We start from the raw sequence: 26,828 nt of genomic DNA on the forward strand, positions 1-26,828 counted from the left end.
CTTCAACTTTGCTGTTCCAATGATCTGGAGAGAACCACGAAAACCATGCAGACGATTGTTATTTTTGTCTCACAAATATTACTGGTTTCAATGTTTCTTCCAGAAAAAAAAAAAATCAATTATCCCAACCTTCCCTCAGCTATGAGACCTGTTCCCCACTCAGATGATCTCCCGGTCCCTAGACTCCAGACAGATAAGGATCTTCTTCCTTCATCAGATGAGGAAATGTCCTCAGAAGCGAATTCTGGCAAGTCGGTCTCTTCTGAAGACAATGTCTCTGTTTATTCAGGACCAAGTGGCAGTGAGCACCACTGGATCACCCAGGAAGACCTGAATGACCTTGCCCGGGATTTGTACCTCTCTAAGCAGCAGTCACAGCTCCTGGCATCCCGGCTGAAGCAGTGGAACCTGGTCAAGCCAAATGTAAGGATCTGCAGTTTCAGGACACGGAACAAGGAGCTCGCCTCACTCTTCGACATGGAAAACAGGTTGTGCTACTGCACGGATGTCTCTGGCCTGTTCACCTCCCTTGGCTTCCCACACAATCTCTCAGATTGGCGTCATTTCATGGACTCTTCCAAGCGAAGTCTGAAGGCTGTGCTCCTGCACAATGCGAATAAATACCCCAGCATTCCCATTGGCCACTCAGTTCATTTGAAGGAGTCATATGACAATATGGAGCTCCTTCTGGAAGCTGTCAAGTACCAGCAGCACCAGTGGAGCCTCTGTGGGGACATCAAGGTCATTGGGCTCCTTATGAGTATGCAGGTGGGCTTCACGAAGTACTGCTGCTTTCTCTGTCTCTGGGATAGTCGGGCTGTGTCCAAGCACTACACGCAGAAGGACTGGGGGTCTCGGAGCACTTTCGTGCTTGGGGAACACAGTGTCCAAGAAAATCCTCTGGTGGACATGAACAAGGTGCTTCTTCCCCCTCTTCATATCAAGCTTGGCCTCGTGAAGAATTTCGTGAAAGCCATGGACAAGGATGGCACTGCCTTCCAACACCTGTGCACTCTGTTCCCAGGTCTCAGTTCTGCTGAGCTCAAGGAAGGCATCTTCCTCCAAAAAAACTCACTTCTGACTGTCTGTAGTACTATGATATGTATATATGCTTATATCCAAGTAATAGTAATACTTAGTTATGTCAGTGTTCTGTGTCTATGTTTTGTTTCGTTCTGTAATATGCCATTTGAATATATTAAATAAACACATTATATTATAAATATATGCATTATAATAAAAAAATGGGATATGTGAAAGCAAAAAAACTAGAGGTGATAGAGCAAAACTGTTTAGAAATTTGAATTAAGCATATCAAAATTAGTCAGAAACACCTATTCACATGCTTGCCTCAGAATTATTTATTTTTTTGTAAACCAATAAGAAATAATTAGAACTGTCACTTTATAACTGCTGGCAGTGATGACCGGGTCCCAAGACGTCCCACTTTGATCGGACACCTGACCTTTAAATAAATTAAATTCAGATCAAATGGAAGACCAAATTAGGTGCAGTCCTGCATCGGAGTAATCAGAAGGGAGCCGAACAAGCAAAAAGCGAAGATGAACTCATCTTTCTGATACTTTGCATGAAATTCCAACTTTTTCCTTTCGAGATTTTGCCTCCATTCCAGTTCAGGTACTTCAATGCCGCTGAGTAAACACTGAATCGAGGCCGGACGTGCAGAACTTTAAAGCCCTGGAGTTCTTATGGAAAATGCTGATGAACAAGAAAGACTGCATTTTGAAGGTTGCAAGTGTGGAGGGATAAAAATTAAATATTTTAAGTACTAGCAACAATTACAATAATTGAGAGTACATGAATACAATTAACATAATATAATAATGAATATAATTTTACTTCCACAATCTCCCCTTTTTTCTTTTTCAGGAAAAATTTGAATAATTAAGTTACACATGATCACCATAACCCATTCCTGGAGTAAAGACATCCATCACACAAGTAAAATCAACAATGGCAGCGAGCGTGCAAGATGTTTCACTTTCAGCCCCCACTAGTGCATTCTGAGGTGGATCCATTGACCTGAGTTGGATGGCGAGGCGAGATTGACCCGAGTACAAGTCCTTGTTACTGGGTCTGTGTGAGACCACGCAACCGTTTTGCTTTCATCCACCAAGGATCCGTAAGAAAATGGCGGCAGACACTGCATGAGCCGGTTTCAATGGTTGGGAAAGCTGGCTTGCCATGTTGTTTTCCGTTTATCTTTGTTAAACGAAGAAGGTGGTGAATTTGGGTGAGCAAGCAACAAGTGCAAAGTTCACAAGTACAGATACACCTTTCATTTCCTTTGGGGTTGTTAGACATGAGCAGTTCTGTAACTTTGTGCCACAACTTGCTTGAGAGTGGTCGATATGTGTCGTCGATTTCACTTTTGGTAGTTTTCTTCGGGACATGGTTCTTCCAATTCAGCATAGTTGTTCTCAAGTTTTTAATCGCTGGTGTTCCATACGTTAGTCTGACAGGTGAAATTTTCTCACCTCCGGTTGTCCTTGGTTGGAGCATCAGGAAGGGCCACAAACAGCGGTGAGGCCATGGACCAAGATACACACCGGCGTTGATGCACCCTCGTGAGTTTTCAGAGATTCAAATTAGCACTTGGAGTCTCTAATGGATGCTGAAGTGCTCAGTGAGCCACATAGTACTTGTGCCTTTCCATGAGGGTTGGAAGGCCTGCGTTCCACGTCACTGATTTATGCCACAGGTTGTTGTGTGTGCAATCAATACATGTTGGAGATCCTCCGGCATACCCCGACATCGTCACAGAAAGTCGATTAAGTAGGCGTTCAAAAAGATTTCTGAGCTCCAATTTGTGTCGGCAATGGCATCGTGCTTGTCGTCCTCGTCGAATGGCATAGGTTGTCTTTCATTTGATTCGTTCATTGCGTTCCGTTGATTGATGTACTTGAAATGGCTTTGAAGCACATGCACCCTTCCCTGGAGCCTTTTTCGACTGCCATATTCACTGCACTTTTGGTTGACCCTTCCGTGATCGCATGCACCATGTGGAGGAAGCCGTGCGGCCGAGAAGATGGCTCACCTGTGCGGATAAGATTGTCGCCTTTTTTTCTCAAAGGTTCATATTGCATACAATTTTGTTTCGAGTTAATACTTTTGTATGGTGTTTGATAGTTCTGGATATTTGCAGTCGGACGTGGCTGATGTTTTTTCCTTCTGATACTTGCATTGGCCAAATGTCATAAATAGCACTATTGGGGGCCCAGGACAAATAGCTGGAGGGGGGGGTAGCATAAATGGCAGATGGAAGTATTAGCAAGAAGTTTGGGTTCGGGTAGAGACTGGAAATTAAGCCCACATGGGGATGGTTTGGATATGTATCGCTTTTGGAGTGGTTCTGTCCACTGTCCATTTCGCCCCCCTCCCAATCCTGGCCTGGCTTGGTTGAGTCCACATTTACGTTCGATTTATTTTCGTAATAAAACGATTATTGTTTTATGTATCTTTAAATTGTGGGTTGCATGCACTAGCCCAGAGACAAAGCAACTTCCTCGCATTGGAATCACCATCGTAGCTTCAGCAGTTATTGAAGTAGGTCGGGCTACAGTTTTACATTGTTTTGAGAGGGGAACAACGAGAAGAAAAAGAAGTACAAATGAGCAATTTCGCGAACTCCCGACGTGGTACTTTCGCGATGCTTTTTGGGTATCTGTAGGTCTTGGTCGTTCAGAAAACGCTCGAGAATAAAAGGTATGGATTTTAAATGTTAATGACCACTCTTGAGGAGTTTATAGGCGTATCCTTGTGTACACATTTGAATGGGCGGCCATTTTTTCCCCGTATCATCCCTCTATATCCTAGATTCTTAACCTGGGGGTCGTTTGGGGTTTTTCCGAGGGTCATAAATAACATATCAATTTGTTGAGCCCATTTTTTGGAACCTAACAAAGGTACATACCACACACAGTATTTTGTTCGCGTATGCGCGTACGTATACGCGCACGAACTGTTTGTGGCCTGGATCATGTGAGATCGTGGTGCTTTCAGATGTGGTGAAGATTGTGAACCACATCCGAGAGAGAGCAACAAACTCAAGAATCTTCGAAGCGATGTGTGAAGAAATGGGCGCCGATTTCACTGTTTTGATGTTCCACACACAGGTGCGCTGGCTTTCGGGTGGAAAAGTTCTGAATCGTGTGATTCAACTTCAAGAGGAAATGGCGCCGTTCTTGGAGAGAGGCTGCACCGAGAAGGAGAATCAGCTTCATGAAAACATGCAGGATGAACAGTTCGTGATGAAGGTTGCTTACTTGGCTGACTTATTCGCCGAAGTGAATTCCTTGAACCTGTCACTTCAAGAAAACCTCCCAATGCTACACACGGCTCGTGACAAAGTGGCAGCGTTCAGGAGGAAGATTCACCTTTACCAGAGAAGAGTCCAAGACAGTGACATGTCTATCTTCCCTGACATGACGACTCTCCTGGATGCTACCCCAGATGGTGAATGCCACTTCCACGAGGAGACAACCCACCTCCTGGGAATTAGTGAAGCCATGGAACGTTACTTCCCTGGACTGGACGACTGCTCTCGTGATGAGTGGAAGGTCCGACCCTTTTCCGTTGAAGACGGTGCCATCCAGCGATACTGACGCAGCTGCGAAGGTTGAATTTTGCCGAATTCGTGAAGATGCGCAGCTCAACCCGCACATGTACCCCGTGTTCCCCGCCCCATCCCTCTCCCTTCCATAGATCTCTGAATGTCTCTGTTCCCCACTGTTTTGTCCTTCCCTCTCCCGCCCCGCTTGTCTCATGCCCCCCTTGCTATGCATTGTGTGTTAGCTGTCATACGAGCCTCAATAATGTGTACAAAAAAACACCTTCCCTGTAAAGATGGGTGAGGTTCAGTGATGTTTTGGACTTGCTGTGCTGCCTCTGGTACTGGGTACCTTGAACGTGTGCATGGCGTCATGAAATCAGGAGATTACCAAGGAATTTTGGAGCGCAATGTTCAACCCTTTCCCAGTGTCGGAAAGCTGGGTCTCCGTAGAAGATCATGGGTCTTGCAGCAGACGAGGATGGCTGGACCGGGACAAGTAGGGATGGGTGGAATGGGAACAGCAGGGACGGCTGGACCGGGAAAAGCAGGACCTGCTGGAAAGAGGAAGAGCAGGGACCCCCCCTGTTTTGCTCTTCAGAGCAAAACAACGCAAAGTTAATGATTTTTTAAAAATCAGTTGGAAATACATTTCCGCGCACGAGTGCATTCATTCCTTGGGCGTCACTTCCAAGCACATATCGTAGAGCCCAGCCCATCATATCGCCATCCCTCTCCACAACAACAAAGCCGGGCCTTCTAACCGAGTTCACAATAATTTGGTGCTGTGACTCGGATGTGCTGATCCCTGGGGGGCACAGCCGATGGTCAGGGCAGACGGCGAACAGCTTGCGGCCACAAACTCAAGGTAAGAGGAAAATCCTCTGGGGGATAGGTGTTCGCCCTCATTCCTCGTCAGAGGCTTTGCCTTTCAAAACGGGTAACGTACGAGAACAATAATGGAAGTACACAAAGGAGAATCTTCACTGATGTCGAAAGGAGAATTCCCAGGACGAGTTGATGTCGGAGGAAGTTGAGATGAGAGACCAGTCTGGAAGGTTGATGGCTGCTTGAAGTCCCTGAAGTCAATGCTAAAAGATTTGAGGGGTAAGGAGAGGGGATAACAGATGAGGGGTGAGGAGGAGGTAGATTTAAGTGGATGAATTGGCACTGAAGTTGGTAAAAAAAAAATGACGATTGATGGAACATGAACATGCATTGCAAACTGGGAGTATTAAAATTATTAAGTCAGAAATGTGATCAAAGTCGTTACGTGAGGGATGCAATAAAGAATTAAGAGAATTAAGCCATATATCATTTTTAGCACGATCTCTCAATGGTGAAGAATGACTGAAAAAATTCTAGTCGTCGGATCTGGATCCGGATCTTCACCAAAATCTAATCAGTTCATCTTTGTCACACACCCAACCCGCACACAAAATTTCATCCGAATCCGTCCCCAACTTTTTGAGATATCGTGCCATATATCATTTTTATCCCGATCTCTCAATGGTGAAGAATCAATCAAAAAATTATCAGATCCGGATCCGGATCCGGATTTAGATCTTCACCAAAATTGAATCGATTCTTCCTTGTCACACACTCAACCTGTCCACCAAGTTTCGTCCGAATCCTTCCACAACTTTCTGAGATATCGTGCTGTATATCATTTTTATCCCGATCTCTCAATGGTGAAGAATCAATCAAAAAATTATCAGATCCGGATCCGGAATTAGATCTTCACCAAAATTGAATCAATTCTTCCTTGTGACACACTCAACCTGTCCACCAAGTTTCGTCCGAATCCGTCCACAACTTTTTGAGATATCGTGCCGTATATCATTTTTATCCCGATCTCTCAATGGTGAAGAAACATTGAAAATATTCTAGTAGTCGGATCCGGATCCGGATCTTCACCAAAATCTAACCAGTTCATCCTTGTCACACACCCAACCCGCACACAAAATTTCACCCGGATCCGTCCACAACTTTTAGAGATATCGTGCCATATATCATTATTACTATATATATATATATATATATATATATATATATATATATATATATATATATACACCAGGCTATTATATATATATATATATATATATATATATATATATATATATATATATATATGTATTTGAGGTGTGTGCTTATGTGTGTGTGTTTGTGTGATGTGTGTTTATGTGTGTGTGTATTTATGTGATGTGTGTGTGTGTGTTTATGTGATGTGTGTTTATGTGTGTGTTTATGTGATGTGTGTGTTTATGTGATGTGTGTTTATGTGATGTGTGTGTTTATGTGTGTGTGTGTGTGTGTGTGTGTGTGTTTATGTGATGTGTGTGCTTATGTGTGTGTGTTTGTGTGATGTGTGTGTTTATGTGTGTGTATTTATGTGATGTGTGTGTTTATGTGATGTGTGTGTGTTTATGTGTGTGTGTGTGTTTATGTGATGTGTGTGTGTGTGTGTGTGTTTATGTGATGTGTGTGTGTGTGTATTTATGTGATGTGTGTGTGTTTATGTGATGTGTGTGTGTTTATGTGTGTGTGTTTATGTGATGTGTGTGTGTGTTTATGTGTGTGTGTTTATGTATGTGTTTGTGTGTGCGTGTGTGTGTTTGTTTATGTGTGTGTGTTTATGTGATGTGTGTGTTTATGTGTGTGTGTATGTGTGTGTGTGTGTATGTGTGTGTGTTTGTGTGTGTATGTGTGTGTTTATGTGTGTATGTGTATTTATGTGATGTGTGTGTTTATGTTTGTGTGTGTTTATGTGATGTGTGTGTTTATGTGTGTATGTGAGTGTGTGTGTATGTGTGTGTGTTTGTGTGTGTGTATGTGTGTGTGTTTATGTGTGTATGTGTATTTATGTGATGCGTGTGTGTTTATGTGATGTGTGTGTTTATGTGTGTATGTGAGTGTGTGTGTATGTGTGTGTGTTTGTGTGTGTGTGTGTTTATGTGATGTGTGTGCTTATGTGTGTGTTTGTGTGATGTGTGTGTTTATGTGTGTGTGTATTTATGTGATGTGTGTGTTTATGTGATGTGTGTGTGTTTATGTGTGTGTGTGTGTTTATGTGATGTGTGTGTTTATGTGTGTGTGTTTATGTGTGTGTGTATTTATGTGTGTGTGTTTGTGTGATGTGTGTGTTTATGTGTGTATTTATGTGATGTGTGTGTGTTTATGTGTGTGTGTGTTTATGTGTGTGTTTGTGTGTGCGTGTGTGTGTTTGTTTATGTGTGTGTGTTTATGTGATGTGTGTGTTTATGTGTGTGTGTATGTGTGTGTATGTGTGTGTGTGTGTGTGATTGTGTATGTGTGTGTTTATGTGTGTATGTGTATTTATGTGATGTGTGTGTTTATGTTTGTGTGTGTTTATGCGATGTGTGTGTTTATGTGTGTATGTGAGTGTGTGTGTATGTGTGTGTGTTTGTGTGTGTGTATGCGTGTGGGTTTATGTGTGTATGTGTATTTATGTGATGCGTGTGTGTTTATGTGATGTGTGTTTATGTGTGTATGTGAGTGTGTGTGTATGTGTGTGTGTTTGTGTGTGTGTATGTGTGTGTGTTTATGTGTGTATGTGTATTTATGTGATGCGTGTGTGTTTATGTTTGTGTGTGTTTATGTGATGTGTGTTTATGTGATGAGTGTGTTTATGTGAGTATGTGAGTGTGTGTGTATGTGTGTGTGTTTCTGTGTCTGTGTATGTGTGTGTGTTTATGTGTGTATGTGTCTTTATGTGATGCGTGTGTGTTTATGTTTGTGTGTGCTTATGTGATGTGTGTTTATGTGATGTGTGTTTATGTTTGTGTGTGTTTATGTGATGTGTGTTTATGTGATGTGTGTGTGTTTATGTGTGTATGTGAGTGTGTGTGTATGTGTGTGTGTTTGTGTGTGTGTATGTGTGTGTGTTTATGTGTGTATGTGTATTTATGTGATGTGTGTGTGTTTATGTTTGTGTGTGTTTATGTGATGTGTGTTTATGTGATGTGTGTGTGTGTTTATGTTTATGTGTGTTTATGTGATGTGTGTTTATGTGATGTGTGTGTTTATGTGTGTGTGTGTGTGTGTTTATGTGATGTGTGTGTTTATGTGTGTGTGTGTGTGTGTTTATGTGATGTGTGTGTTTATGTGTGTGTTTATGTGTGTGTGTTTATGTGTGTGTGTGTTTATGTGTGTGTGTTTATGTGTGTGTGTTTATGTGTGTGTGTTTGTGATGTGTGTGTTTATGTGTGTGTGTTTGTGATGTGTGTGTGTGTTTATGTGTTTGTGTGTTTATGTGATGTGTGTGTGTTTATGTGTGTGTTTGTGTGTGTGTGTGTGTGTTTATGTATGTGTGTTTGTTTATGTGTGTGTGTTTGTGTGTGTGTGTGTGTGTATGTATGTAGGGTCATCGGGATGTGTTTCGGCCCCTCCAAAAAACAAAAAATCAACATTTGATCTCTTCAACGTCGGGTCCCCCTGCTGGTGTAGTTTATACTAGATACACCCCAGATTAAATAAGTCTGAACACACAAACACACGGTCTCCTCCAGGGTGAAAATGTTGAAGAGAGCGCCAGAGTGGACTCCTCACCTGCTTGTTTCGCGATCAAGGTATCCAGACGGTGAGTGAGACCATCGTTGAGCATCAGCCACGGTACAGCCACTCAGACTCGAATGAAAAAGGTGGTTCTTGCCCTGGGGGTGTGGACCTGGGTCCGAGTTTTCAACCATGGGGAATCTAACCTCGTTCCGACGATCGTGGAGTCCCTCGTCCTCACCATGGACTCTCTTCTGCTGGAAGATTAGAATACATTTGTCAACGGTGAATTCCTTGAAACGGCAGAACCACCGCTGACCTTTCACCACGGGGTGCACACCGTGGTTGCACCACGGCCACTTTGGGAGTTCGAGGCCTGGGCCCAGTTTCCTTCCTGGGCCTCCTGTTGGGAGTTCGAGGCCTGGGCCCAGTCTCCATCCCGGGACTCCTTCTGGGAGTTCGCGGCCTCGGCCCAGTCTCCGTCCTGGCCTCCTTCTGGTAGTTCGAGGCCGAGGCCCAGTCTCCGTGCCGGGCCTTCTTCTGGGAGTTTGAGGCCTAGGCCTAGTTTCCGTCCCGGGCCTCCTGTTGGGAGTTCGAGGCCTGGGCCCAGTTTCCATCCCGGGCCTCCTTTTGGGAGTTCGAGGCCTCGGCCTAGTTTCCGTCCTTGGCCTCCTGTTGGGAGTTCGAGGCCTTGGCCCAGTCTCCGTCCCGGGCCTCCTGTTGGGAGTTCGAGGCCTGGGCCCAGTCTCCGTCCTGGGCCTCCTGTTGGGAGTTCGAGGCCTGGGCCCAGTTTCCATCCCGGGCCTCCTTTTGGGAGTTCACGGCCTCGGCCCAGTTTCCGTCCTGGCCTCCTTCTAGTCGTTCGAGGCCGAGGCCCAGTCTCCGTCCCGGGCCTCCTGTTGGGAGTTCGAGGCCTGGGCCTAGTTTCCGTCCCGGGCCTCCTTTTGGGAGTTCGAGGCCGAGGCCCAGTCTCCGTCCCGGGCCTCCTGTTGGGAGTTCGAGGCCTCGGCCTAATTTCCGTCCCGGTCCTCCTGTTGGGAGTTCGAGGCCGAGGCCTAGTTTCCGACCTGGGCCTCCTTTTACGTTCATGGTTCTCATTGCGTTTGTCGGTCCGAACTGCACACGAAACAAACGGAGATCGTTTCTCCAGAAAAACCTCAACTTGAACTCTCAACGTCAAACAATCCCCGAAACCTCCTCGCTCTCACCTTCTCACGAGCACCGTCCGCACATCGAGTTCGGCAAACTCTGCTTGTGGAGGAGACGACTATGATTGGTCGAAGGCAGTGACGTCACGGTTTGGCGACGTCCAATCAGGCAGCGTCACCCATGTTCCCAAATAAGGAGTTGTCATGAACAGCATGACTGTGGAAAGATGCGATTCGCATCATCTAACCTCGTCATGAGAAGCAATATGAAGGTTTTTGATCCACAAGGAGATGCAAACACGGGGGGAAGGACACTCGGCCCATCAATACCGTGTCATATCCACATTAAACACAATCAACAACAATGTATATCAACATTTAACAACGATGAGTCTCCGTGGGGATCGATACATATTGCATGTTGTGATATTAATTAGTAAATTGGAAGTGATAGAATGTAATTGGTTAATAAATATGATTAGTGAGGAGAGGGGGAGGTGGTGGGGTTGAGCTACTCCATTGGATATAATATGTGGGTACGTGTGTATCCCACGTGACCTGGAATCGATTAATTAATGAAATAAATGAAATGACGTCACGTCGCATCAGCTGAGTACCACGTGGTACTAATCATCACTTATGATGAAGATCCCAAGTTCGCGGTCGGGAAATTCCTCCGCCGTGAGAGAACACACGAAGATATCAATCAATCATCGGGTTTATTGAAATGTTATATCATTCGCAAAGAGGTTCGAGGTAAATGTCGCTCCGAATCCAAACGTCCAATCCGGTTTTTGCGACTCGCCCCCTGTTTTAGCACCACGTGATTGACGTCCTTGCAGGGGATGACGGTCCTGAAACAACGACTGTCCTCCATTACACAAATTCATGACTTGACCACCACACTCCACGACTCCACAATCTTCTCCCAGGTCGACCTCGTCCGTGTGAACCATCAGATCCCCATGGATCCGGATGACGTCCCGAAGACAGCAGTCAGCACGTCTTTTGGCCCGTTCGGATTCCTTCGGATGTCGTTAGGCCACCCGATTGGTAGTCTCATTACCTTGATTACCTTGATTACCTGATTAAGATTGGAGTCAGTCTGATTACCGTCGACATTACGTACTGTGCACAACCCAGAAACCTTGAGTAGCTTTCACTGACAAACAACGTTGCATTGAAATAGACGTTTCAAGGAGATGTGCACAAACATTAATATTTACAAACAGTTGTGTGTGACGAGTGGGAAAAAAAAAGTTTGGCTCTTGGGAAACTTAAAGGTCAGGTCAGGTGTGGGAGCATGCGCCGGAGCAGCGTCCACTTTCCGCCGGTACTCCAGGGGCCTCCGTCCGGCCATCCCCCAGGCAGGTGCCTGGCCCACATCGGTCGCTTGACTCCATCCACCATGGCACCCAGACAAAATCATATGGCCACCATCTTTGTTTTCTGATGGGCCGAACACATTCGGCCTCTGCTCACAAAACACTGCCTGGGTCATGCTCCTCCACACCTCTGCTTCTGAACTTACCATTCCCGGTCAACGACACACCTCGGGACTCACCAGATGGTATTCCCCTCGAAACTGATGTTCAGTTGCTTTCTCTGACGTCCGACCCACATTAACTCAGTCTTCTCCAGACTCATTCTCAATCCATTTCTCTCGAGTGCATCCTTGCAGAGATGTCAACAAGGAACCTGAGCCAAGTCTCAAGTCTCAAGTCAAGTGTCACGTCATCGTGTCATTATCAGAGACCTTGGTTACGTGTAAGCCTTGAATACTCAAAAGGCTGACACGGGTCATGAGATGGTTGTTTATATGAGCTTGAAGATTTTTTGGGGGGCACGTGTACGATGTAAAATAAATGACACGAAAAAATTAAAATGACGGTTTAACAACTTCTTTCATTCAAACTCGTTGACCAAACCCGGTGGTGTAACGGTCAAATTTGGTGACCAAAATGGTTGCAATCGGTCACGAAACTCGGTGACCAGACTCAGTCTTTTCCATGTCATTAATCCTGGTGATTCCACTCTGAATATGGAAGGTTGCTGATTCAAATCCTGGGAAAGTCATAGCAAAGATTTTTTAAAAATTGTACTTTGCTGCTCCGTTGCTTGACGTTCAGTGTTTCAACGGATGGAGCACAGCAGCCAATCCCCATGGGATATAAATCAATCGGGACGAGGGAGGTCCTCCTTGAGGAGAGGGTCCCTGCTGTCATGTGATGAGAAGCGACACCATTGTTGTGAAGTCGATGGCACCCAAGTTTTGTCACTTCACCTTTATTCTGTTCTGTTATTCTGTTATTCTGTTATTCTGTTATTCATCGACTGGTCCAAAGGTGTCAATGACCATGTGTGAGGTGCGTGTCCGTGTGCGTGTGTCTCCTCCATAACTCCATAACCGTGAAACTTTGCACGCATTCTAAGGAAACTCCAAGGAAGTGCAAGAGTGAAAATTAGGTGTTTGGGTTAATTACAACAACCCTTTAGAAGTTAATTAACGGCCTTATTTAATTATATCCTTCATCATGCGATCCTCGGCCACCTCGCTCGACACGGGGCCTTACGGCATTTCCTGGGTTACCTCGCTGGGGTCTGAAGCCGCCATGTTTTTTGGCCTGCTCAACCATGCCTTGACTTGGAACAGGCCGCAACAATTTCTTCACGATAAAGTATTGTTTTCTCCACTTTCCTCACTCGTATTATCGAATGCCTGTTCATCATAAGCTACAAATCACTGGATACATTGCAATGCTTACTTATAAACGCCCGTGCCGTGGAATTTATTTCCTCAGATCGAATAAACTCCTCAGGCTCGGAATTCAGATCATTTATTGCTCGGATAGCAAAAGCAAAACACAGACAGAAGTCTCGAGCTCGTGTTGAATTATCCTTGACCAACAAAAAATTTTACAGCCAAACACAATCCATATTTATACATTTTGAAGTGAAATGTTTATGGAAATTTCCTAAAACATCTTTGTCGTCACAAGTTGTTTTTCAAACCTCACGATGATTTTGAAAATTTTTCATTGTTATACGAGGATGAAACAAAACATCTCTTAACAAGAGTGCAAGTGAGCACAATATACGCCCGAAAAAGTATCTGTGACACACACACACACACACACACACACACACACACACACGTGCACGCACACACACAATTATATATTCAAACACGTCAATTTATGAAGAACAAGAAAGTATTTACAGAATTGTGCGACTACATCGAAAACAGCTTCCTGGTTGCCATGGCAACCACTTTAGATGACGAACGTATGTCAAGACACACCGTCTCCACAGTCTGTACCTATGTACCAAATATGAAACGTGAAAGTTGAAAACTTTGGGAGTTAGAGTGCGGACAGGAACGGACGGACGGACGGACGGACGGACAGACGGACGACCGGTATCACATAATACGCCCCGAAATATATATATATCGGGGCGTATAAAAAGGCTTGCTTGTACAATAAACACCTGAAATCTTTTTTTTTTCAGCACATTATTCGAGACTTGTATTAGTATTACAAAACATTGATAATTCCACAGATAAATCTCAAATGGTAAGAGGGATGAGACGTGTACTTTGGGTGATCTCGATGAAATGCACGAAGCTTGGTACTTGATGTCACCCTTGCCGTACACAACTGCAAGACTCAATTTCGCAGTCATTAATTAATTAACACATTTCAATAAAAGCAATTATTATAGTGATACATTGTCCATCAAATTATCAAATCATTAAAAGCTTAATGGAGAATATATAATCGATACATGTATATGATTCTAAATTCCTGGAATGAATTTCAATTAACTTTAAAGGAATATACTTCTTATAATTATTATTGTGACTGCAAAGTGTATCATCAATTGTGTATAAACTTAAACTGTATGTTCATTTGCCTTGATAAAGCTTGGTTAAATAATATCGTTTTGCAAGGCTCTTTTACTGTGGCTCTGAGTGTCAAGTTGTTATATTTTTTTTAAAAACATTTAGCTTCGAAGTTCAATAAATTCTCAGAACAAAGCATATTTAATGTGCGACCATTAACAAAGATCCAAAAGTTGGATTTCACTTTTACAATTTCCTCCAATTGTCCTGCAAAGGACAATATCACATTTTAAAATTTGGAAATCTTCAATTCAAATTGATATTAGGATCAATTTATCTGTCATCAAGATCATATGCCATCCTTATGGGGGGAATTGAGACGAGTCAGCCTTCACCAGGTGTTTCCTGTTTGCAGGGTCGTGACATGACTATACCTCATAGGCCGCCTCTGTTGAGATCTCGCCCGTCACTGGTAGTTTCGTCAGTCGTGGCGTACCCTTTGATGAAAGATGAAGACAGGCAGTCAAGACGAGACCACCAGTGTGGATAGACCGCTCTTTGTCTCAGGACTGTAACTATCAATCCTCCCAGGAAGTGTCATGCTCTGATTTCAGAAGAGATGTCCAATAACCCCAACTTGGGTTATTCAAGATCACAGGCCTCCAATTTCATAATTATCATCATTATTAAGAATTATTTGAATGTCGGATTTAAACGACATTGGTTTACAATTACAATTAATTTTTTTACTCAATTTTGAATGCAATTTACATGGGGATTAGAAGCAGGATGAATGTACTCAAAGAGCACAGAGCCGATTAATAGAATCACATTAAATGTCGCACATGACAGCCCAGGCACGTCTTTAAACAAAAGAGCTGGCTGTCAGATCTTTAATTAGCACACAGGAGTCGGTGTCATGCAGGAGTTGGGAACGCATGGCACTACTCTGACTCATTTGAAAGGAAGCACATCATTTTCCCAGTGAATGACTCTAAAATCTTCTCCTAAGTTGGATTAAAGGGAAGAAACTACTGATTATAGTATTTTAACATTGTATAGTTTATTCAGGCAGAACAGAAATTTGTTTTATCCTCTAACTTATTGGATTTTTGGAATCAATTCTCACCAATTTAATTTATTTTAATTATGACAATTTGGTTAGGATGTAAAATGATTTCGAGTTACCCCAAATTTAAAATGTATTTATCAGTACCATTTGGTGCTTAATTTGTAATATATTAGAGTTCAGCCTTGAAAATAAACAATTGTGGAGGACATTGTGGAGAGTGGTGCTGCCAACTGGTCCACAGATTCACTGACTGATGCCAAGGGACTGCTGCTTGCCATCACCAGCACTGACTTCATTATGTCCCTGGTGATCACCAACAGTGCACTCTGCGACCTGAAAGGTTTCACCACCAGCCTTCAGGCAGAGGCCAAAGACAATGTTGATGCCAGTAATGAAATTAGTTGTGTGAAAGCATCTCTGCAAGATGTTCGAAACAACATTGATGACCATTACTCTCAATGGTTTCGTCAGGCAGAACAGATGTGTGAGGTGGTTGGTGTTACACCTTCCATGCCGAGACTCTGTAAACGCCAAAGAAACAGAGATAACACACCAGCTGAGAATCCAGCAGATTACTACAGGACAATTGTGGCTATTCCAATTCTAGATCATCTGATAGCTGAGCTCAATACGCGGTTCAGCTCCTTGCACCAGAAGGCAATGCAGGGACTCAGCCTGATTCCATCCATCTTGGTCAACCTCACACCAGCAGAGGGGAAGAAGAGATTACTTGAAGCTGTTAACCTCTACCAAGATGATGTCCCATCCATTGGAAGCATTAAGAGTGAGCTGCACAGCTGGATGGTTAAATGGGAAAAGAAGACGAAAGACCAGGGTCACACCAGCTTTCCAAGTACATTGGGCACGACCCTTTCCCAGACCTCAAGTTACATGTTCCCGAACTTTAGGACCCTGCCCACCATCCTCTGTACCCTGCCAGTGACATCCTGTTCAGTTGAAAGGTCATTCAGTGGGCTTAAGAGAATTAAAACCCCATGTAGGTCAACCATGGGGAATGAGAGACTGACTGGACTGACACTGCTCCACATGCACAGAGACATCCATGTGGACGTTAACAGCAAAGTGATTGACATATTTGCACAGAGGAATCCAAGGAGGATGAAACTTGCAAATGTACTTGTAGATGCCAACACATGTGATTAAATTTATAACAGATTGTTGGTCACAAGTGCTTTTGCAAAAAAGAACAGACAGTGCTGTGAACATTTATTTTGCAATATCTGTTGTCTTCTGTGATCATCAGAGAAATTGTTGAACGTATAAGTACAGGGACTGAGAAACTGTCATGAGATTAATGTAAGATACGGTATCGAAAGAGAACTCGATGGTAATGAATTGATGATAGAAACAGTGTTCATTTAAAAAATATGTATAGCTTGACCAGAGGTCGACGAAACACTGAGTAGAGGTAGTTGTATTCAAGTTGTTATATTTAACATAGTTGCTAGTATGTCATGTAGGCACTACCATCACTCAGGTAGGTCTCACTAGTAATGATATTAAAGATGGAAAGTTGAAGTTTATTGAATTGAAGCTATTTTATTTTTAGTTAAGCATTTAAATATTACGTTAATTAACTTTGACATCTTTTTGCACAAAACATGCAAATCAAAGAATATGTGAATGTGCATTTATTTGAAAGCTGCAATAAAGTTTTCATAACGTTCATGTGACTTAGATTTTCTGTTATTTGGAAATCCCCACTCCCCCCCCCCATCCCCACCTCTACCCAATTCCTGGATTTGCCCCTGACAGGAACCCTTTTGGTTGTGTGGAGGACCCGGTCAAACACGTGTGATGACAAAACCAACCAAGAGATAAATATTAAACACGGGTGTTCACTTTGACTTACGATTCAAACACCACACGGAGGGGAACGGGTCCAAAGGGAAACAAGGGAGAACGGAGGGAAATGGAACAAAACCAAACAAAATGGAGGTAAAGGAATGGGTGAAAATAAAATGGCGGGAAGGAAGAAGGTGAACACAAAATGGCGGGAAGGAAGAAGGTGAACACAAAATGGCGGGAAGGAAGAAGGTGAACATAAAATGGCGGGAAGGAAGAAGGTGAACACAAAATGGCGGGAAGGAAGAAGGTGAACATAAAATGGTGGGAAGGAAGAAGGTGAACACAAAATGGCGGGAAGGGAGAAGGTGAACACAAAATGGCGGGAAGGAAGAAGGTGAACACAAAATGGCGGGAAGGAAGAAGGTGAACATAAAATGGTGGGAAGGAAGAAGGTGAACACAAAATGGCGGGAAGGGAGAAGGTGAACACAAAATGGCGGGAAGGAAGAAGGTGAACATAAAATGGTGGGAAGGAAGAAGGTGAACACAAAATGGCGGGAAGGGAGAAGGTGAACACAAAATGGCGGGAAGGAAGAAGGTGAACACAAAATGGCGGGAAGGAAGAAGGTGAACATAAAATGGTGGGAAGGAAGAAGGTGAACACAAAATGGCGGGAAGGGAGAAGGTGAACACAAAATGGCGGGAAGGAAGAAGGTGAAGAGAAAATGGCAGGAAGGAAGAAGGTGAACATAAACCTTCTCCATGTTCACCTGACACAGGTGAAACATCGCGTGAGCACGTGCACAGAGAGCAAATGAGCGGAGCAATGCACACGTCACTTCTGGGTTCCGAGCACGTGGAGTCGTTGAGTCGTGGACCGGGGACGGCACACAGCAAGTTCGGGTTCGGGTTCCAGTTCGTTTTGTTCTGTAATCACCTCTTTATAAACTACGTCAACATGACTCTTAATCAACTTGGCTCTTTAGCTCAGTCGGTAGAGCACTGGTCTTGTAACCTAGTAAACTGGTCTTGTAAACCAGTGGTCGTGAGTTCGAATCTCACAAGGGCCTATGTCTTTTTTTTGTTGGTGACGTCACGCAGCAGGAACATTGAATGTGTCCATTTGTTATATTTATTGTTATATATTATTATAAATTATAATTTGTTATATTTATTAAATATATATATATATATATGTTATATATATTTAATATTATAATTCATTCTCTGTATTTTACCAGCAGGGGTATCAGACCGTATCAAATGCTCGAGATCCCTCCAGAGAGACCGCCCTGATCTCATGTCTGCCAATGAGGGTCTCCACCCGTTGCTGGAACAGCAGAAACAGCACGTCCGAGCTAACAACGACCGGGTCTGAATCCCATCTTATGATCTGACATCAGGCCGTTGGACAAAAGGATTTGACGTCGACTGCAGTGACACAGATTCCATGACCTTGTCTCTGATTGGAAGCAAGCTCATCATCCTGCGGTTAAGAGGTCCCGTTTGTGTGTAACAGCACCCAGAACGACTCCGATCTCATTTACATCAATCTCCGTGAAACGTTGGAGCAGATCATTTCCCATCGTGTGACGGCCCAGGAAGAGGAACATAAAATCCTGAAAACTTACTTCATCCATTATTCCAGGTCCCCTGCCAAATGTTGTAATTCCAGATCCTTCCATTATCCAAAGTTTACTACAATATTCAACGTGGTTACTGTCTGGTCTTCTGTGGTGACGTAGTCGCCGAATCAACTGCAGAGGGCCTATTAATTGCTGTTCTTTCTGTTGTATTGAAAGTACTTCAGAGTCCCTGCCTGAAGCTGCAGGCTCTCCCATTGGCTATCTCACAGCCTTCCTGGAGCTGCAGGCTCTCCCATTGGCTATCGCTCAGCCTTCCTGGAGCTACAGGCTCTCCCATTGGCTATCTCACAGCCTTCCTGGAGCTACAGGCTCTCCCATTGGCTGTCTCTCAGCCTGTTATTCAGCGAGTTGTGTGTGCTTGCCCCTCCCTCTCCGTGCCCACCTCCCTCCCAGAGCTTGTCACTGTTGTTATATCAGAGGGAAACATTAAAGAACCCAATCCCTTATCCTCGCTATTTACTTGACGATTGTACATTTCTCCATTTTCAGAAATGAACATTTACTGAACAAATTATCACGACGACGTCCCTACTTAATACATCGAGATGATTCCGGCTCGAACACACAATACTTCCCAACTACGTATTGTGGCTACAATTTGATTACATAACTACCCCCCCACCCCCCACTAACAATATGAAAGATAAATCTTGAACGGTTTTTTGAAATATCACATGCACGAGCCAAGTTACAGAGATGGTTGCCATGGCAACATAATTCAGCCAATCACAGCCGTGATCTAATCAGGTTTAGAAAATGTAATGAGCAACAGAAATCTGCAATTCTTCTTCTTTCCTTAATAAGGGGTCCAAATGGCACCAAGCTGTTCAACCGGTCAAACTGGTGAACTCATAGTCACACCAAGCTGTTCAACCGGTCAAACTGGTGAACTCATAGTCACACCAAGCTATTCAAATTGCAATATGAAAGCTAAAAGTTCAACGGTTTTTGAAACATCACGAACACAAAAGCACATGGACGGATGATCGGTCGGTCGGACGGAGCTCGTTTAACGTCCCCGTCTCGGGCCTTGTTCGAGGAGCGGGGGAGACAATCAATTAAACAATCCATCACACCATGAAATGTTGTGTGGGACGGTTTGTTGTGACGTCCGTTCGAATGAGAGGATGGACTTGTTGGATATTGTGACGTCCACGGGACTTGAACAGTCCTGCCAACGTAGAATGAGCCGAAACGATGGAGGCGGTTTATTTATTTATAACCCAAAGATGGCGGTTCTAATCGCTCTACCGCAAACGGGACGAGGAAGGTGGCACGAGTCGCTTTTCACTGAGTTGATAACGTTTATTCCTCTAACCAAAAATAACAAGACTCGGCAAGAAGAGGGATCCGGGGCGATTCGACGGGATGGTGGTGTGGATTTGGGCGTGGGGAAAACACAGACAATTCCAATGAATATACAAATCTCAAACCCTCTAAAGCGCCAGGTAAACACACACACACACACACACACACACACACACACACACATACACACACACACACACACACATACACACACAAACACACACACACACAAAACGTAACTGGTCCTGGTGGTCAGGCTGGCCCGTGGTGTGGACGCAACAGTCCCTGGATTGGCGCCGGACGAGCTGGCGTTGCGCTCGTCAGGGGCAGGAGACACCGTGGTACTGTCGACCTCCTGGTCCTGGCCCAAGTCCGCTCACAACCGCCAGGGAACCAGTTCTGGCGCCAAGTTGCGAGCAGGAGAGGGAGGCAGGTCCGCCCGCCGTTCGACCCCGTACTCAGAGCCAGCAGAACCCCAGAGCCAACCAAGGTGAGGCACGAGGCACAGGAAGGCCTCGAGACACGATGAATCCAGGATCGAATCAGCCCAACAACACAGCACGCTCCCAGCACAACAACCTCCACCAGAACGGTTTTTCTGTCCCGATCTTCTTCCTCTTCGCCTTTCCCGAACAGAACCTTTTTATCCTCCCGTCCTTGTCACTTCCAATCGAGCCGTTTTATTGGCCCACCGCCGTCGCCTTCCGCCAATCGTGATCACGGGGCGGAGCCATCCGCAGCACTGTCCTGTGATGTCACGGCAAGCCTCCAGGGAATATTAAAAGGGGTTTACACAGACACACTTACCCTATCCCGTATCCCTATCTAATTACGTGACAATTAACATTTCCCCCTTGAAGAAATGGACATTTACTAGACAACTTATCACCACTGAATTGCTACTTATTACATCGAGATCCTGGTACACTCGAACAGCATGGCATACCTAATTAAACATCCTAATTACCCTTTGAATGCATACCCCCCCCCCTCTGACGTAACAATATTCTCGTGAGACTTCGATCTCCAGTGTGATTTGGTATTCCTCCGGTATTCCGCCTCGTGTCTCCGACCATTTAAAGAGATTCCCCTCTTGGAATCCTTCCAAGGCCAAACTGGACCAGATTTTATAGTCGCTGCTCCGAGGAAGTGAGGGAAGAGCTTGCTCATGAAAACGTTGGAAATTTTAATGGAAATACATTTGAGTCAAAAGCAGAGTCTCTGCTCGGTACATGTGTGCCCCCCCCATGCAAAACCTCATGTGGGGGGGGGGCTTTCTATTGGATGGTGAATAATATGGTGAGACCTTCAAGTGAAGAATCGATTCATGTCTCGTCCCCGGAGGGGGTTAGTGAAGTACAGGATTAGAATGACCAGCTGTGTGTGTGTACCTGTCTTTCCATACCATCATGGGTCGTGTATTGTCATATCTGGATGCCTGGACCGATTGCAACCAAACTTGGTGGGAGAGTAGGATGGGTCAACCAAACATGTGCCCAACTGTTATGGATGTAAATTAATCAGATATTCACCGAAGGGATGTAGATGGATGTTCAATGGGCGTCCCAACTGCCAGCATTCATTGGTGGACGTCAAATATCTCACGGTGTCTTGCGCGAAGAGCAGGCAAGCTATCGCCGGCACCCTGAACAAATTCCAAATTCCTGCCCTCACCAGCACAGGGCATTGTATCAGCAGCACAGCCTCGTCCTCAGCCAATGATGTTTCTCCGCAGTCACTACCATGCTATGATGTCACCAATTTTGAATGTAAAACGGATTGTCGTGTCCGTGGCCGATGAACACCAGGCTTGGATGAAGAGACAAACGGTTTTAAGTCCGAGGTAAACAGCCGGAATTCTTGGCGGTTATGACACGCGCGGAATTGAAAGCAGAGAATGCGCTTACCTGAAGCAGAAGCACACGGGTTTATTCTCGAACTCACAACGAATAAACGAACACAAGGTGAAAATGAAAGGTGCGGTGAAACTAAATCCGAATTTGAGACGTCGAACGAAAACTAAATCAGTCCAGAGACGTGTCCACTCCACACAGACAAGGGGAAAGATAAAATAAAAGAAAATCCCCCCCAGTCATGCCGACACTCAGCTTCGCGTCCAGATCCAGAATTGGCCTTTGGGAGCCTGGTGGTAGTTGAACCTTGAAGTGACCGCACAGGAAGCTCACAAGATAACAAGGACAACAAGGGAATCCAACACAGGTGGAGGCCATTCAGCCCATCATGCCTCCGCGAGCACCACACCAACCCATGATCATTTTAATTAATGAAAGAAAAAAAAAGAATAGTTTTGTATTTTTTATTTTGTTGTTGTTTTTGTTGTTATTGTTGTAATTTTTTTCTTTTCTTTTCTTCCCCTCGGAGAGGCGGCATGGGCTTGGTTAAAAACACACACTCAACAAGACCCCCACCAACAGCACTCCGTACACAATCACCCATCAATACTCAAACTACCCAAAAATCTTATCAACATCCCCACACCCCTCCATCTCCATAACTTCCAGGTACCTATCTAATTCAAATTTAAACTTATCTACTGTTTCTGCTGCCACGACCTTAACAGGGAGACCATTCCATGCGTTGACTACTCTCTGAGTGAAAGATCCTCTGTCTTACTACCGTTTTAACTCTCCTCTTCTTTACTCTCAGGCTATGGACCCTGGTTCTATCACTGTTGACTCTGTTAAATAATTAATCTTCACTTATTTTATCTCTACCTTTCATTATCTTAAACATCTCGATGATATCTCCTCATAACCGCCTCCTTTCTGGTGTATAAAGCCCTGTCTCCTTCAGCCACTCCTCATAGCTGAGTCTCGCTCGGCCCAGAATCAATCTCGTAACCCTGCGCTGAACCCTCTCTATGGGATCGATGTCCTTCCTGAGTTGTGCTGACCAGAACTACACGCAATATTCTAGATGTGGCCCTCACTAAATTCCTGTGCAATGTCAACACCACTTCTTTTGATTTATAATTGATCCCCCTCCTGATACAACCTAAAACCCTGTTTGCTTTACCTATAGCTGCCTGTTACTGTGCTACCTGCATACCTCCCGTGTCTGTTACCACCCCCAGATCCTTCTCATGTCCAGATTGATACCACCTGATCCAGATCCCTTACATCCTGCGATCTCTGTTTTCATTGTTCTTTCCCATCCCCAACACCTTACACTTGCTCAGGTTAAATTACATCTGCCAATCTTTTACTCAATCTATTCAAGTATCAATACTTTCCTGAATCTGATCACCACCCACTCCGCTATCCACCTCACCTCCAAGATTTGTGTCATCTACAAATTTGGAAAGCTTACTCTTTACCCCTCTATCCAAATCGTTGATGTAAATATTGAATGGTAATGGTCCGAGTACTGATCCCTGAGGTCCCCCGCTCCTTACATCCTCCCAGCAAGACATCCTCCCACTCACAGCCACTCTTTACTTCCTATCACAAATCCAGTTTGCAATCCAATTGGCTACCTGACCAACCACTCCACAAGCCCTCACTTTGGCTAACACCCTCCGATGTGGTACCTTATCAAATACCTTCTTAAACTCTAGATATACAACGTCCACAACCTTTCCCTCATCCACCCAATCAGACACTGCTTCATAGAACTCTTAAAGATTTGTTCAACAGGAACTACCTTTGGTAAACCCATGCTGACAACCTGTAATTAGTCAGTATTTATTTAAATGGGTCCTCATCCGGTCTTTAATTAATGTCTCCAACACCTTCCCCACAACTGGTCAAACTAACAGGTCTATAGTTTCCCAATTCTTCTCTGGATCCTTTCTTAAATCATGGTGTTACATTTGCTCCTCTCCAATCCTCCGGTACCTGTCCCGACTCCAGAGAGCTATTCAAAATATTTGTTAACATCTGGCTAACTGGCTCAGCCACCTCCCTCAATATTCGCGGGTGCATATTATCTCGACTCGGAGCCTTATCTACTCTTAGATTACTGAGCTGTTCCTTTACTTCCTCCACTCCAACCTCGATCTTCTGTAAAAGCCCTTCCTCACCTCCTCGATCGATACTCTCAGCTATTGGCAATTCTCCTGACTGTTCTTGTGTAAAAGTTGAAGAAAAATACCTGTTCAATAAGCCTGCCATCTCACTTTCATTACCAACCACCCTCGAACCCTCTGCCTGACGTCACCCCAACCAATCATTAAGCTCGGGGGCGTGGCCTGCTGATTATGATTCCTGGGAGGTGGGGTTTGTCTGCTCAGGAATGTTCAGGTCCTGTGGGAAGTCGGGTCGGTTGTTGTCGTTGTTGTAAAAACGAGGTTCTTTATGGCCGGCCTTGTGTAATGTAAAAACGCAGGAAAAGGTCACAGGGTGCAATCACATCCTGGGAGAAACTAGCCTTAGACCCTACCGAGTTAACACCACCCCGTGTGGTGACACGTAAGCAATCTTTAGCTCACAGTTTTCCCAACTTAAATTACATCGAGAAGCCTCCGACCCGTCCACGGACCATGCTCCACTACGCAATCCGATCTTCACTGGGGGATTCCTCCAACTACCCCCCACAAACGTAACAATATATTCATGCTCCACCTCATGCACATTCATGTTTTGCCTCATGCATGTTTCTGCTCCGCCAATGTCACGTCATCTCAGCTGCAAGCAAGTGAGAGCGGCGCTGCCTGTCCGGCAGGTGGTGTGGTTGCATGTGGAGAAGGCACAGTTTTTCCCGTCGCACTTGGAGTGATTTAAACTTCTACAACAGTTGGTTAACCTGCCTGTAGCATTCTCTATTCAAGAATCGGGACACGTAGGCCGTTCCAGGATACCCGCCACCTCGTGCTGCACACGAACAAAGACGACGCATGTTTGAATGTTCTATCTCAGTGAGTTTATTAGTTCCATTTCAACTGGATCAGAGTGAAGCTTCTTCCGCATCTTTTGCGCTTTATCACACGGACACACCATATTCTTCTCTCCACTCTTCCAGAATGCACTCTTCTGATCTATGGAGAGTGGCATTGGGAATGAACAAAGGAAAGGGTTAAACTGTGTCCAGCAGCCATGGCAATGTAATGAGCTGTGATTCTTCAACGGTGGATGGCGGAGAAACAGACGGTGCAATACGTCTTTCATCATTCATCTTCTGCCTTATCTTTACTCTTCAATGGAAATAGGCCACTGTGACTACAGCTACTACTACCACCACCGGTACTCCATTACTCCGACCATCATGACTTCGAACATGACGACTACCACTTGTACGAACATTACTTTTACCACCACCAAAACCACTACGACTGCGAACATTACTTCCACCATCACTATTACTAACATTACGACTCCCACTTGTACTGACATAACACGTTCGGTAGTTAAACCTTCCACGTGGTACTCGAGCATCAGGTTACCTCAAAGTATCTCAATGATGATTCTGGAAGATGCGATGTCGACCAAACCAAACAATGGAGGCCAGCATTCCAAAGAAGACCGTAGCACAGACCCATGGGGTCATCAAGGAACGCAGCGATCTTGGTTTGTGCCTTCGCACAAAATCTTCCTGGAGAGACACACACACAGAAAGCCTTCAGTTGAGGTAAACTCCCGCCATTTAACTATTACATCCACAGGACACGTTTGAGAGATACAGGTGCACGACCAAGACGAAACGTCATCGCTCCGTGGCGGTACCACAGCCCCGAACTCGAACCCCGCTATTCGAGGACAGCCCGGATCGAACCGTCTTCAGAATCCCCACCAACACAGCGCGCTCTCTCAAACAGCTCGTGCGGAACGACTAAAGGACTAGTGGGACCCAGGCTCCCGATCTAGGGACTGGACCCACAACACCGGCTCGAGGACTCACCCAACCGCCTCGTTCTCGAATCCAGTCCCCAAAGTGCTCCACCACGAATTGGCTCATCTCGAGGGACAACACCTCGGCTCGTTCATCCACCGTCCCGAACTTGTCGTCCATTTCCTGAGCGACCATGGCCAACAGGACGATGACGGCGACGAGGCGTCCCCAGTTCACCTGGCCGTCGGAGAACACCGCTTCCGCCACACGGGTCACCGTTCCCGCCACCGAGCCCGCGTTACTCAAACCGCGGCGGTCCGGGTCCAGCCGTGCCACCATTTCCCAGTAGGCCTCACGGTGTTCGTTAAGCATCTCGTCACCGAGCCGGATGAGGATTGCTTCGGCTTGGTTGAGGAGCTGCAGCACGTCCGGTGCCACACGGTGCACCACGTAGGCCTTGGTCAACGCCATGGTCTCTTGCATGAGCAGATCGTCTTCCATCGTGAAACACCCGGAATGACTTTCCGGCGGGAACCCAAACCTCGAGCAGCCTCGATCGATCAGGCCAACACAGCGTCGGGATTCTTCTTCCTCTTCACTTCCATCAATTTCGCGATCGTTGTTGTTTCACGACCCGTTGTTTTTAAAATTTCCTTCCACGCGGTTAAATTACACTTCAACACCAAATTAACACTTCACACACTACAGAGATATATTTTATGAAACAACAACTCTCAGCGATTACTCACAACGAAGCGAGGCCTCGGTAGGCGGGGCTAATATTATCCAAGTGATTCTTCTTCTTCAAATTATTCGACTTCTGTTGTTGTTGTTGTTGTTGTTGTTGTTTCAGATCGTGTTTCCTTCGAAGTAGATTTATCAACATTCACTGAAAACACAAAGCATGAAATAATTTAAATAATATTGGTTCATGTTTGTGGTGTATGTTAGTTCAAAGTATACATATATATTTTTTTGCGAACGTTGGCTCGAAGAGAGCTCCCGTTCTTCTTCTTCTTCTTCTTCTTCTTCTTCTTCTTCTTCTTCTTCTTCTTCTTCTTCTTCTTCTTCTTCTTCTTCTTCTTCTTCTTCTTCTTCTTGTTCTTCTTCTGGAGAAGACAAAACCT

At 44.8% G+C, this 26,828-nt stretch overlaps 2 protein-coding genes and 1 non-coding gene across 3 annotated transcripts; 2 read left to right on the forward strand and 1 right to left on the reverse strand.

The window, feature by feature from the left end:
- Positions 1-15,449: 15,449 nt before the first annotated feature.
- LOC147006823 (52 kDa repressor of the inhibitor of the protein kinase-like) lies at positions 15,450-16,316 on the forward strand. Its single transcript, XM_085867781.1, has one exon. It carries the CDS (start codon positions 15,450-15,452, stop codon positions 16,314-16,316), a length of 867 nt encoding a protein of 288 aa, XP_085723907.1.
- Positions 16,317-17,936: 1,620 nt separating this feature from the next.
- TRNAT-UGU (transfer RNA threonine (anticodon UGU)) lies at positions 17,937-18,030 on the forward strand. The gene is made up of 2 exons: positions 17,937-17,973; positions 17,995-18,030. It is a non-coding gene; the product is annotated as a tRNA-Thr (tRNA).
- A 6,742-nt stretch (positions 18,031-24,772) lies between these two features.
- On the reverse strand, positions 24,773-26,444 carry LOC147006825 (anti-apoptotic protein NR13-like). Its single transcript, XM_085867803.1, has 3 exons — positions 25,771-26,444; positions 25,316-25,464; positions 24,773-24,910 (listed from the first exon to the last, which is right to left on the reverse strand). The coding sequence occupies exons 1-2, from the start codon at positions 26,200-26,202 to the stop codon at positions 25,327-25,329; spliced, it is 570 nt and encodes a 189-aa protein (XP_085723929.1). The 5' UTR covers positions 26,203-26,444; the 3' UTR covers positions 24,773-24,910; positions 25,316-25,326.
- Between the last annotated feature and the right edge of the window lie 384 nt (positions 26,445-26,828).

This window comes from Eptatretus burgeri, unplaced genomic scaffold (genome assembly GCF_056783735.1).
Source record: "Eptatretus burgeri isolate ZD-2024b unplaced genomic scaffold, Ebu_testis_v1 Ebu_testis_scaffold_3153, whole genome shotgun sequence".
NCBI classification, from domain to species: Eukaryota; Metazoa; Chordata; class Myxini; order Myxiniformes; family Myxinidae; genus Eptatretus; species Eptatretus burgeri.

Excerpts from the sequence above, each read along its gene's own strand:
- LOC147006823 (XM_085867781.1), top strand. The coding sequence starts at position 15,450 with ATGTCCCTGGTGATCACCAACAGTGCACTCTGCGACCTGAAAGGTTTC.
- LOC147006825 (XM_085867803.1), bottom strand. The coding sequence starts at position 26,202 with ATGGAAGACGATCTGCTCATGCAAGAGACCATGGCGTTGACCAAGGCC. Across the intron at positions 25,465-25,770 it reads TTCGAGAACGAGGCGGTTGG|GAAGATTTTGTGCGAAGGCA; the intron begins GTGAGTCCTCGA and ends GTGTCTCTCCAG.